General features: G+C 52.0%; 1 protein-coding gene across 3 annotated transcripts in view; it reads right to left on the bottom strand.

Annotated features, from left to right (window-relative positions):
- Positions 1-283: 283 nt before the first annotated feature.
- The window catches only part of ALPK3 (alpha kinase 3), a 35,924-nt gene continuing 22,792 nt past the window's right edge, over positions 284-13,415 (bottom strand). For all 3 annotated transcript variants that reach the window (XM_061447450.1, XM_061447451.1, XM_061447452.1), the window contains 10 exons: positions 11,766-12,798; positions 6,426-8,277; positions 5,552-5,699; positions 3,983-4,110; positions 3,672-3,707; positions 3,276-3,550; positions 2,837-2,925; positions 2,385-2,602; positions 2,139-2,187; positions 284-1,987 (listed from right to left, as the gene is read on the bottom strand). In XM_061447450.1, coding sequence (XP_061303434.1) covers positions 1,666-1,987; positions 2,139-2,187; positions 2,385-2,602; positions 2,837-2,925; positions 3,276-3,550; positions 3,672-3,707; positions 3,983-4,110; positions 5,552-5,699; positions 6,426-8,277; positions 11,766-12,798 — 4,150 coding nt within the window. In that variant the 3' untranslated portion in view covers positions 284-1,665. The remainder of the gene's footprint in view (positions 1,988-2,138; positions 2,188-2,384; positions 2,603-2,836; positions 2,926-3,275; positions 3,551-3,671; positions 3,708-3,982; positions 4,111-5,551; positions 5,700-6,425; positions 8,278-11,765; positions 12,799-13,415) is intronic.

Below are 13,415 nucleotides of genomic sequence, written 5' to 3'. Positions count from 1 at the left end.
CCACTCTGGCCCCGGACCATGGCTGTCCCACACAGCATGAGGTGCTTTGCTCAGGCTGCAGGCTGCAACTACCACAGCCAGCTTTTCCTGCAGCTGTCAGAAGCTGAGCCTCTGCCATGTTCCACCTCAGCTTTCAGGTCTGGCCCAGCCACCCTCTTCTCTCCTGTAGGGTGTGGATGAAAGTAAAAACCATTACTTGAAGACATTTTCCTCCCTCGAGCACAAAGCTACCCCATCCTGCTGTGTTTGGGTGCATCTTTTCCACAGGGACCACAGCAGCAGGGAACAGGCCAGTCCTCACTTTATTGCACCCATTCGCCAATGCAGCCTTGCTATGTACATCATTATTTTACAATGACCCCACAGCAAAGCACCAGGACCCCAGAGCATGCCACACTCCCAGCCCGGTCCCTTCTGGTGCACAGAGCCACCCTTCTGGACATCACTTTGCAGGGTGGCACTACTGGCACCCAGCACCCTCTTCTAAAGCTCCATGGAAGGTGATGCTCTTCAGCATGATGAAGCACGCAGCTCTGGGGCTCTTTGCAAGCCTTGCTGTCCATTGCCACGCTCTGGTGGCTGCTGCACACCTGAGTGAGCTGATGGGCGCAAGGGAGGCTTGATGTGATGCAGGGTGCTTTACTTTCCAGCATGAGCACCACTGCTTGTCCATCACTGCCTCCTGATGCAGGGCAGTGGGACCTGGAACAAGTGCTGCTAGCTGCCACTGGAAGAAGGCATGTGCCAAGCGGGGGTGATGCCAAGTGAGCATGACCAGGTTGTGCAATGGAGCTGAGCAGGGTGTATGGGGTCTGCATATGGCAGGTGGGCAAGGAGGGGTGAGTCCTATAGGCTGGATACCCACATATACCTGGCATGGATGGGAGGTGCCCCTTCGCCCCTCTCCTGGGTGCCCCGTGTGAGGTAGAGCAACATTACTGTGGTGCTGGGCAGCACCTGTAGCAGCACTGCTGCCCCCAGCATCCGCCCAGCAAGGGGGTGGAAGGCTGACCCCAGGGTGCAGGGGTTCAAAATCCCATCCCTGTGACCTGCCAGTACTGATGCCAGTGCCCTGTCACAGGCCTGGACCCCAGAGCCCCACACAATGCCAGCAGGAGCCCTACAGGTCATACTAAACCCCTCCACAGCATAACCTTGGCAATCACAGTGTGCTGCTGGGCTTCACATCCTTCACATAGAGCACTGGGAGGGCTTGGCCCGGTTGCTTTATGGAGGACAGAAACAGGCATATGAGGTGCTGGGAGCCGGGAGAGCAGCCCAGGCTCCCAGTTTGCTCAGGGGAGCCAGGCAGGGGGCATAGCGCTTGCAAAGCCCAAGGGAGCAGGTGTAACAGCCCCTGCCTTAAGGCGAGGAAACAGAGTCGGGAGAGGAATGTGAGCCTGAGCATGGAGGAGCTCCACCACCAGCAGCAGCTCTTGTAAAGAGGTATTGGGAAGGGGTCCACACTGCCCAAGGCTCACATTCTCCCCATGACTCCCACTACCACACACCACACAATGCAAGTGCTGCGGGCCAGGGTGGGAGCCAAAGGGAGAAGAGTGGTGGCCACTGCCAGGGTCGCCCCTTCCCAACCTGGCCACATGCTGCCTCCTGGCTGTTTGGATGGGGATCCAGAGCAGGAGGTCCCAGCTACAGCGGTGCTGGCTACTGTAGGCAGCTAGACCTGCTGCTCTCTCCTGACCCAGGTTTGGAGGCTGCTAGGGTCTCCCCTGTTTCTGCTGCTCTTCGAGAACTCTTGGGGCTCACAGAGGCCTTGCGTGTACCCTGGGGACTTGCCAGCCCCTTCTTCTGGAGCTGGGGACTGGACTGCACAGATTTCCTACCCACGGAGGGGCTCTTGGAGCCTTTGGGCTTGGCTGGCTCCAGCGTCTTCAGGCCGAGGATGCTGCAGTAATGGTTACACTGGTGAGCAGTTGTGAATTGCTCCAGCAGAGAGGGGAAGCAACTTTCCTTCAGCCCCTGGTACCTGCAAATACAGTAATCCTCAGCCTCTGCTTCACACCAGGAGATGTCCCACTGGAGCAGAGAGCCGAGGATGGAGCCTGGCTGTGCTCACCACCGTGGCCCTTTGCCACATGAGCAGCGAGAGCTGGGGACAGCCTGGGGGGGACACTCACCCTTTCAGGTTGGTAGCAATCCGCACATTGGTCATCTTCCAGCCCACTCCTGCAATGAAAGGGAGGAGAACCAGTGTCTCCCTGAGAAGAACAGGCACTGGCAGCAAGAGCAGGTCACTGTCCTGGGAGCTGGGCTCCATGGCACATGGGGAAAAAGGCAGAAGGCAAGGCTAGGGCTTTTCCCCCTCCTTTCACAGGTCAGAAGGTAGTGAGGGGTCACAAAAATCAGATGGCAGATGCCTTTACCTTCCATGTCAGTCACAAGGATGTTTCCATTTGTCCACTGATAGACCCAGTGCTGGAAGGTGCAGCATTTGAGTACAATCTCTGAAGTGCCTCGTGCCACCAAGCTGCCATCTCTCTCAGTGACACAGTACTGCTCGCAGGGCGCACCAAGGTCCTCCTCCATTGTGGCATAAGGGATGTTGTTGGCCGGTCGGTATATCAGGTACAGAGGAATTATCCTGCATGGGAGCACAAAGGCAGGTTTAGCATCAGACACACTCTCACTGCAGCAAGTGGAGATTCACACTGGTCTACAACCCTTCGCTTTTGCGCTTCCCCAATGCCCCTTCTGTCTGAGGGTGGGAGAAGAGCACACTGCCCTTTGGGATATCCCCAGCATCCACAAGTAACCCTCTCACCATCCCCCAGGGTGCTCTGCCAGGATGTGAGGCCAATGAAGCTGCAGGACTTACTCGGGCACTGCTCCAAAATCAGGGACAGCTCGTGCCTCAGCGGCAAAGATCTTGCAGTACTCGCGGCTAGAGTTCTGGATTTTACATTCCTGGAGATGCAAACAGAAGAGTCAGGGACCTGTCCTGTCTTGCCTCAACAAATCCCAGGACACCCTGCCTGGCCAGGCATCCCCTGGGAGCACTGCCAGCTGCTTCCCTGCCCTGGTGGTCAAAGGACAAGTGACAGGGAAAGCTCTGAGCAGTTCTGTGTTGTTCAGAGAGAAGAGCTGAAGCCAAGAATAACAAGGACATTGCCAGTCTGCTGGAATGCAGCTCAACCCCTCCGGAGCACTCAAAAGGGGGATGGCAATAAAGAAAGTGGGCACAGACCTGGGGACTGTGGCACAGACAGGGAAGGTGTGGGGGAGACAGGTGGAGGCTGGCCCACAAGGTTGCCCACCTGGATGGTGATATCGTAGTTCTTCTCTATCAGACTGTTCTCATTCTTGGTCCCAAAGACAATGAAATTGTGCACTTTTATTACACAGGTGCAGCCAGACTCAAAGATGGGCTCCAGGCCGTAGATAGCTCTTGCCCGGCAGGCTTTGTGCAGGAAACCGGCACCCACTTCCACGTCTTCGCTTACCACGCGCCCAAAGAGCTTATCTCCCCAGTAGCCTGCATCAGCCAGACCCTTCGCGAACACCATGGGCGTCATCTCAATCTCCTCACCAACTGGCAGAGGGAAGAGCTGGTGAAGGAGGACAACGTGGACACAACCTGCCCCCATCACAGAGCTGCTGCCCCTTGCACAGCAAGGGGCAGCAGTTGCAGCTTGTCAGCACGAGGCTCTTACCTTCGATCTCTTCCCGCAAGATAAATCCTGACAGCACTACATGGGACAGAAAGCAGAGAGGTGTTAAGGTCCTACCAGGATCCCACCCTGCCCCATGTGCTTCCACACCAAGGGACAGCAAGGAAGATGATATGAATTGCTCATGTATTAGCACATGAAGGCAGAGGCACCTCACAGAGGTGGTGTTATGGGGTGTGCAAGGTTCCCCCCGCTCCGCAAATCTGGCACCAAGCTCTGCATGGTTCACTACACTGCCCCATGGCACATCTGGAGAAGCTGGGAGAGATGCCAGGCTGCTAGGGGCTCCTCACCTTCTCCGCTGAGCAGGAAATCAGTGGAGTCAGTGCCATACTCGTTGCTGATCACGCATCGGTAGACCCCGCAGTCCTTCTGGGATGCCTGCACAACAGCCAAGGCTGCCTGGCTCTCATCACCAGCACTAGAAGAAACCAGAGCATGGCCTCAGCCCTGTGTGACACATGTGGGCACATGGGAGCCATGTGACAGGCACTGAGAATGGGCACTGTGCTGCCCTTAGAGGGCTGGAAGAGGGCTACAAAGGAAGCCAGCCCAAGGGCATCCCAGCTCCTCTCCTGGCACCTTATGGTACCAAGAGTCCTGCTCTGCAGTTTATACTTGCAGAGATGCTCGTCTTCCAGGCAAGCCTTGCAAAATCTGGTCAGGATTGGGCTATAGACAGATAAAGGTACTTTCCCCTGAGTGCTGCTCAGGGATCTGATTGGGCTAAGAGACTCACATCTGGATGGATGTATGGATGGAAGTCAAACAGCTACAGAGGTGTTCAGCTTCATTGTCAGCTCTTCATGAGTGAAGGCAGACACCACTCCCCATCCTGAAGTCTGCCCCTCTCCAAGACCAGCAAAGCATGAGCTCTGTGTTCTTCTCCAGCCTGCAGCACCAGGCTTTGGGCTGGCAACTCATCTAGCCAAGGTGGCACACTACGCAGATGAGTCTCCAAAAGAACCAAAGGTCTGTTTCTGCCCCACATGGCCAGCATGAACCAGCAAAGGGATGACAGGCTGCAAAGGGAAGAGGGAGGACCTGAGACCCGCCAGCTGAGCAGGCTCTGCTCTGGTCAGCTAAAAGACAATGGCTACTCCAGGTCCATCTGCCCCAGCTCAGATATCTGCTGTAGGAGACTGTTTATGCCTCAGAAGCACCTCTTCCTGCCTGCTTATTATAAAGGGAGCTCAAGGGATGCTCAAAGGCATCAGGTAAATCTGATCCTACTCTATCAAGCTCCCTTGGCCTTGAGAACAAGTTGCTCTCCATAATGTGCCCTAAGGAGCATCCAGGATACACCAAGCCACCCAGCTGCCCAAACATGTTCTCCCTGTCCAAGGACAGTGCCCTGGAATAGAGGGGGCACAGCCAGAGCTGCTTTTTCCCTGTTGGTGCTTGTTAGTGGCGGCTGCATGGAAGCCCCTGCGCCTTGGATGCAGTGTGCAGACCCTCCAGCACAGCTGCCACCCTCACATGTATCACATGGGGTTCCAGTTTTGCAGCTCACACCCAGCTCTCAAATTCTGAGATGGGCACAGCACTTTCCCTGCCCTCCCCAAGGTTCAGGTTCAGCCCCTGCCCTCCCCAGGGCTCTGCTACTCAAAGCATCAGCCCTTAAACCAGGCTCCAGATGGAGCATCAATAGGACAAATTTGGCAGCAATTTCCCATCTGGGCAATCCCTCCCTCCCTGGGAAGTGAGAATAAAGTTTGCAATATACCATACCATGCAATGAGCTTCCTATGCAGCCTCAATAGAAGGGGCACCTTCACCCCAGTAAATGCAAGGAGCTGGATTTAACATACGAACCCAGGGCTACGCACAAGGACTACAACGAAGCGGAGCTTGTGGATTACCTCCTTTGTGCTTCTGCTACAGGGATCTCATCCTTGTACCACATCAGCTTAGAATCACTCAAAATATTGAAGAACTGGCACCAAAGTTTCAGGTTTCCTGATGCATCGGAAAATTGTTCTGCCCTGATCTTACGAATCACCTGTGGAGCTAAGGACAGGGTGCAAAGATTGGTGGTGAGACACACGCTGCTGGCTGCAGCTCCAGGGGCAGGGCAGCCTACCCCAGTGCTGCTGCCTAGGACTTTGGTGTTGGATATCACGGATATGTCAGCACAGCCTAGTATAACATCGCCTTCTCAGGGAAGGTCTCATGGCTGGAGGCAAAGCAGAAAAACACTGCAGTGTTGGAGGAAACATTTATCTACTGAAGTAGGGACTTATCAAGGTTACCCTTACCTTTGCAAGAGTACTGATTCCTGTGAGGGTATCAACTGGCTCTTGCAAGAACTTCAAGATCAGGATTATGACTTTTCTAATTCAATGCCAGAAGGAATCAAATTAGCATTCACCATGGAGGTGGAAAAGAGTGCACACCCCGCTAATGCCCACTGGACCCCCAACCAGCATGAGGCATAGCGAGAACACAGAGACCAAGAACAAGAGTATTATATGATTCCTTTGGCTAGGGAAGCTCAGGCTGTGGAGACAGCCCGTCTCAGTGCTACAGCCTCTTGCATTCTTCTGCCCTCCCTGCACTAGGGAAGAAGCCTTGTGGAAGAATTTGGCTTTCACTTGCCAAAGGGTGATGCTGAAAACCCTGCAAATGCTCAGACTTCTTGTGGCCACAGCTGACTATCACTGGCTCAGCTGGCCAGCCTTCCTTTGTAGGGAACATGGAGAAAACATGCTCCATGGGGATTACCTCTTCCCTTACCTTTAAAGGGATTGTTTGCTTTCTTGGACTCTACTGACTGTGCTTCTGGCTTAGCATCTTCAGGGACCTCATGGTCACTACTGCTGTCACCTGTGGGCTCCTCATACAGCTTAGGAACCTCCAACGTGGCCATCTTTCTTGTGAGGGCTGGCGAGCATTGCTCTGCAGGAGGGCACAGAGCCAGGGCAGGTGATGGCAACAGGGCCGTGTTCTTCCTGGATTGCCGTGGTGAAACGTTTGGACTTCTCATGTGACCTGGGCTCTCTGGGGTTGCCTCCTCTTCCTGCCCAACCTGCCTGGTTTTTGGCAGGTATATTTTGCGCCGGGCTCCGGAAGCCAGCTCCTCTGGCGTGGCACAAGGTAGAACTGCCAGAGGGTCACCAGCGCTCTCTTTTTCAGGGCTTGCTGCAGGCAAATTTGAAATCTCACTAGGAGGCTGCCCTACTCCTGGGGCTGGGATGCTGCCCACCACAATGGAGGGCACAGAGAGCTGGGGCAGCCCCTCTCCCTCGGCAGCGACCCGGGTACGTCTCTTTGGTGGCACAGGCCTGCAAGCCAGCATCTCCTTGCTGGTAATGAATTCCTCGTTAATCATGCCCGTGATCCGCCTGGATGTCCTGGGGGTCAGAGGCAAGTTCTCTGCTGTTTGGAAGAGTTGATTGTTTTGTACCTTTTCCAAAACTCTCCTTGAGGTGCGAGGGCTCAGGCCTGCAATGCCTATTTCTGGGAGCATGAGCTCCTCTGCATCAGGCTGCTCCTTGTCACTGAGGTCAGTGTCTTCTTTCCTGGCATCCTTACTGCTATCTGACATTTTTAAAAGCAGCAGCAGATAGTTCTTCAAGGAGGAAACAAGGTTTTTGTGCTGCATCTTTTCCTCCAAAGACATCTCCTGCTGTGTCTCAGGGTGAGGCAGGACCAGTGGTACTTGTGGCTGAACCTCAGCACCTCCGTCAAAAGTGCCTGCAGGTGCTGCCAGCTCCTGGTGTGGACCTGTTGCTGTTAGCTCTCCTCCTTCCTTCCCCTGAGGTCTTACAGGCACTGATTTGGCACTATCCTCCCCTAACATGCTGGCTGAAAACTTCTCTTGTGGGGCAGATCCATCTGCCTTTCTGATTTCTGTTTCTCTGTTCACAGGAGGCAGCAGCTGTGCTCCAGACTGAACCTCTCGTGCTGTGCCCTTCATCCCTGGGGCACTGTGAACTGCAAGCAGTGCCTCCTGAGCCACCGATGTTCCCGCTGCAGGAGCGGGGAGTGGCTCTTCCGTGGCAAGTTGAACTGAATCAGGAGCTGGACATTCAGTCTCCAGATGTCCTAAAGGTGCCCCTTCCGCCTCTGGGTGCACAGCCCCAGGAGATGGCTCTGCTGCACCTCTCCCTTCTGCCTTTGCACTGTGATGGCTCCCAGATAGCTCCACTCCTGCCTCTTTGCTCTTCCCATCCTTGACTGCTGTCTGACATGTGATTTGCTCAAGAGGAGTGTTTTCTTTGTGCTCTGGAGGACTCAGCTTCTTTAGTAATGGCTTTTCCTCACCTTGGCTTTTGTCCTCTTGATTTAACAGTGCTGGTTGGATCTCTCTGCCCTCAAGAGCATGGGAATGTTCTTCTGTCTGTTTCCTAGAGGCAGGTTGCTCCTTTCTGGGCTGCACGTGGTCTGGGGAAGGTGCTGGTGGCTTTGGTGGTTCCTGTGGCCTCAGCCGAGGATTTGTCCTTTTCCCCAATACCCTGGTCTCCTGGCAGAAAGGTATCTCTTTCCTGAGCTCCTCTAACTTATTGGCTTGCTGACCAGCCTCTACGGTTGGAGCAGACACTGGTTGGTTCAGATCACAAGCAGACTGTCCCACACCTGCTGCAACCTAATAAAAAAAAAAAGAAAATAGAAAATTAGTACTATTTTACTGCCTGCGTCTGCTCAGTGGTGCTTGTGGTCCAGCTGGACCAGATGGCACTGCCCAACTTTCTGCTTGAATTACAAGTATTAACCTGGTACCACTGATACTCACTCATCCAGGGTCTCTTGGTTTTACCATCATCTCGTGGTAGTGGGTCACACAGTCCCCTGTCATGCTGCACAAAATGTCTTTTAATCAGTTACAACTCTTCTGCCTTTCAGTGCCTTGGTTTTGCACACACAGGCAGGAAATTGGCAGCTCTAAAACATTCAGTGGGTTTTAGATCATAGAATCATAGAACAGTTCTCTAGATGAGAATCATTCCCTCTCCTCTGACACAGCACCTACCCAAGGAGCAAAACTGCCATGTTTCCACCAGCTGTTGCAGAGACCTTTTATAATTTCCTTGCTCTTTTTTAAGATTCAGTGTTCCCCCTATACTGTATCTGCAATCTCCATGCTGAGAAAGGGTGACCAGCAGATCACACGCTATCCAGATGAGGCTGCCCAAATGATTTACAGCGAAACTGTACACCATGATGTTATCTGCACTATTCAACCATCCTGTTTCTTTGACAGTAGGGAAGCTCAAATGTTTCCAACTGCAGCTCACACCAGTAGATGTTTCAGCAAGCTGTGACAGCTGAGCTTTATCCCGAGGAAATCTGACAAAATCCTCCAGCCAAGGGGCACTATCTATTCTTGTAGGATAAGGATCAGGGAGGCAGTGATACCACTGATAAATGCTGTGCCCAGCTGATGCTCAGCTAACAACATCAGGACAATTGCATGGGATCAGGGCATGCACATGACAGGTTTCTCATCCATCCTAGATAATCTGCTGCTAAGGATTTTCTCACTGAGGTCTCTGACTTGAGGTTTAAGTCTCCAAGATTAGGTCCATGGGAAAGGAAGGCTGTGGAGCTCTTGCCCTTCTATTTAGTGGTCTTTTGGCTTCGTTAGAAAGCTTGGTAAAAACAGGAAAGCTAATGCTGGTGTCTCAGCAAACCCTTCCTCAAGTAACTGTTAGGGCAATGTGAATATCATCTGGGGTGGGAGGAGCAGCTTTAGGGAGACCACTCCTGCACTCATTATTCAAGTCTGTTCCTGGGTAGTCTCCAAAGAATGCCAAAGGCCAGGTAGTTTCTGTCTCCACACACAAGGAATGCAGAACCAAGGTTCCAGGGCTGCACAGCACTCCCAAATGCCACACGCCCCTCCCGCTGTCCCCCTAGAGCCATGTCCCTTGCCTTCATCCTGCTGAGTGTCACAACACAAGAGCACCCCAGTGCTCAGGCTTAAAAGGTTTTATTTAAAGAGACAGACAGGGTTCATGCAGTGAAACCCTGCTGGATTTTACCACAGTATATGGTCCTCTGGGGTGCAGAAAGGGAAGGAAACAGACCCAGCCCATCTAACTGCAGGGCCAGCAATGTTCCCTCTGCTCAAGGGGCTGAACAGCACAGTGCCGTGGAGCTGGAGGTGGACCAGCTTCACAGATGGGATGCACGGAGGTGGTTCTGCTCAATGGTGATGGGCAATGGGGACATCTCTTTGGCTGAAGAGGACTTGGGGATATTTGCTTCTCATGAACTAAAGCTTATTCAGAAAAGCTTTCTGGGGGCTTTTCAGAAAAGCATCTGTCCTTGAGTGATCAGAAAACACTCAAACCAGGGGCATACAAAAGAAATATAATAAAATCATTAGTTTAAAAGTTAGGCAAGAGTGGTCATTGTGCAAATCCAGCTTCCCTGCTCTTGTGCGTGAGGCTGTTCAGAGCCTGGCTACAGTCTGGCATTTTGCAAAGCCCTTTGGCTATGGACAACTGCAGTTCAAAACAGAAGTCCCGAGCATGAGGCCCAGCTAGGTCACAAGGCCAGGAAAAAGATCATGTTAGGACCCTGTCTTGTTTAAGGGAAAGATTAAAAAGAAAGAGACAAGCAAGGTGTCCTGGTGAGTGAAACTATCCTCAAACATGTCTGGAATCAGCTTTAAAGGGCTTTAAAATAGCTTATTTGGTCACACAAAAGCTTGAACACTTTCCCCAGCATCACCAACTAGCTGAAGCATTCAAATTCAAATCAAAAGCATTCCCTTTTGTCTACTCAAAAGCACACCAGCTGACAAGTTATAAGTTTCCCTCTGCAAGTGGTTTTTTTGAAGAGGAAAATACCTTGATGCATGTCAAAGGCTCAGGGATGATAGCCCAAGTCTGGCTGCTACACACCAACACTTTCATCCCTCCTTAAGAGCAAAGGGTGTAAAAATGAGCAGAGGGAGAAAACAAATAGTTTTGCCATGGGCTCACATGCACAGCAATAATTTCTGCAGCATTATGTGATGCTGATGGGTCAGATTAAAGATGGATTCAGGGTGCTGCCTTGTAGCAAGGGACACAGATGTTCACTGTATAACACAGTAGTTTTCTTACCAGTAAGCAGTGCTCCTACCTATGGCTAAAGAAAATTAGAAGAGGAAGAAAGGGGTTTTATTTTAGCAGAGCACCCAGCAATCCCACCTTCTGTATTGTGGGTATTTCCATACCCCATAGTATTTGCATTACCTACCGAGGGAGATGTGCTGCGCATGGAGTGCCTCCTGTGGTAGCCTTGGTCTGTGCTGAAAGCCTGCACCTACCATAGCTCAAATGCTGAGCCATAATGGCACCTGCAAATTGGACTTGGAGAACCTTTTACCACAAAAAGGGTCATTATAGAAAAAGGATCTAGAGATAGATATATATAAAGGACTGGTAGTTTCCAACCTAGTATTTTCACGGAAAATGCTTCAGGTTAAATGATTAAAATAGAAATTGACTAAAAGATGCAGTGAGGGTCAGGAGCAGGTGCTGTGCCTCATAACTGCATCACCACAATAAGTCTTGCAACAGAGTTTTTCCACCAGGGAAGAGCCAAAAAATAGCCCAGATCTACTGTATATGTGTTGCAGCATAAACAGAACGCAGTGCCCTGCCCAGCATGGCTCACATGGCAGGCCTGGCACACCACGTTCGTCTGCATGGGGCTCATTAAACACCAGCCGAAGCTCAGACTCAATTGCTAAACTGAACAGATGTCATCAGTCTTGCTGCTTGTCATATGCACAAGGCATCCACCCCCAGCTATAAATAGCCATTCAGTGCTCTCTGCTTAACTGATTTGGAAACATTTTGTGTGAGGTCAGCCTGCCGATTAAACAGGAGAGCTCACAGCATGCCCCGGGCCGCCTGGAGACCAGGGCCCTGACGTACACCTCACCACCTCATCTGACATTTATTCAGAGACGGGATGGAAGCCCTGTTGTCTGGGCACACGAAGTCCAGGAAGCCCTTTTTTCTGGGTGCTTTTGCCAATGGAGACCTTGAGGTACACAGAGCCTCCCACAAAACAAAAATGCAGCACGAATATTGTCTTGTTGCAACCTCTGTGTTGGCTGCTTTCTGCCCTAGTTACCTCTGGACTGACAGCTTTGTTTCCCTCCGCCATCTGTGCTTGGTGCCGGCCTCTCTGTCTGTCGGACAGCACAGGTCCTGCCTTTGCCACCTGTGAGGACGATGGAGCATCCTCTGGCTGTCTGATGATTGCCACAGGCTGCAGGGCAACCTTGCTCACAGCCTCTTCCTTGGCTCCCGCCTCCTCCTTCCCTGCTGCCGGCTCCACTTGCTTGTCAAAATACATCTCTTTCAAAGAGAAGTGCATGTCACCATTGATTTTAGCATCCTGACTCACAGCTTTCCCAGGCTCTTTGATTTTTAGACTGCTTTCCACTTCTTGATCATTTGCCCCCCTCAAATGTGTGTTCTTGCGTAAGGGGACAGGAGGGGCAAACCTTGGATTTAGAGAGGGGTTGGCCCTGTCTCGCCCACTTTCTTCTTGCTTGGAAACTTCCTGCTTTGTTGCTGGAGGAGCCTCCACTTTCTTTTTCTTTTTAGCGGCAGAGTCTTTCACCACTGGCTTAGTCGTGAGGTCCTCCACTGTCTCATAGACGTATGTAAGAAAGCTGTTCCCATTCTCCTCCACACTTTCAAAAGAGGCATCTCCATTGGCGGTCACCTCTGCTTTCAATGGTGCGCTCAGTTTGTTTGGAAAGCCCGTCATCGCCTTCACTGGCTGCTCCTTTGGTTCAGCAATATCCTTGTGTAATCTGGACTGAGAATCGGCAACATGAACTTTTGCTGCATCCTCTTTCTCCCACAGAGAGGCTCCTGACTGGTGGTTCATATCCCTGACCAGCCTCCGCTTTCTCTGGAGCCGATCGGGGCTCATTCCCTGCAGCCTCTCCACCTCCACATTTTCCTTCCCTCGCTTCTTGCCCTGTTCTATCTCTCGCAGCTTTTCTTCAGCTTTTCTCTTAATTTTGGCAAACCACTTCTGATGAATTTTGAACTCCGTCATGGTTCCCACTTCCAGCACACCAGAGCAGGACACAATGCCTTTGTTATTTCTAGCTGAGGCCTGGTAAATGCCTGCATCTTCTTCTTGGCACCTGGAAACCAAAAGCTCTGTGTGAGACCTGCCCACCCTCCCCAGGCACTACAGGTAGACACACAGGCATGCATGTTCTCCCACTTCTTGCTCCAGGAGGGTGAGAAAATGAAGATGTGGCCCTTGAGGTGCCTAACAGTAGGTCTGGAGGCCTGGGGCTGTCCTCCCTCCTGGGGCTCTGCCTGTTTTCAGCACTGGCAGATAAGCAAGTTGGATGTTAAATCAGTGTCCAGTTCCCCCCTGGCTGTAACTCTGATAAGACAGGGCTGTGATGGAGGAGGAACAGCTAGCATCAGGCTTCCCAACTGCTCATGCCCACATTCTTCTGCAAGATGGTCTCCTCTCAGCAATTTACAGCCTATATGACATTTCTGTTCTTCCTCCACCCTATTGTCTTACCAAATCCTTCCCATCCCACTTCACAGGCACCAGCACAAGCACATGCATGCCATCCCTGCTGTCACCCCTTGGGGATGCCTGGCCCATGGAGATCCCTGATCCTACAAGAGGTGATCCAGGCTTTGACAGAAACCTGGAACACACCTGGGGAAGCAGAAAAGCCCAGGCTAGAAGCCTGAGGATGACAGAACTATCAGTACTGATATTCTGCACTTTCAG

Source organism: Pezoporus flaviventris, unplaced genomic scaffold, assembly GCF_033815535.1.
Source record: "Pezoporus flaviventris isolate CSIRO_AGI_PZ_B2104156 unplaced genomic scaffold, CSIRO_AGI_Pfla_v1 ptg000006l, whole genome shotgun sequence".
In the NCBI taxonomy this organism is placed as follows: domain Eukaryota; kingdom Metazoa; phylum Chordata; class Aves; order Psittaciformes; family Psittacidae; genus Pezoporus; species Pezoporus flaviventris.
This window is presented reverse-complemented; position numbering and strand designations above follow the sequence as displayed.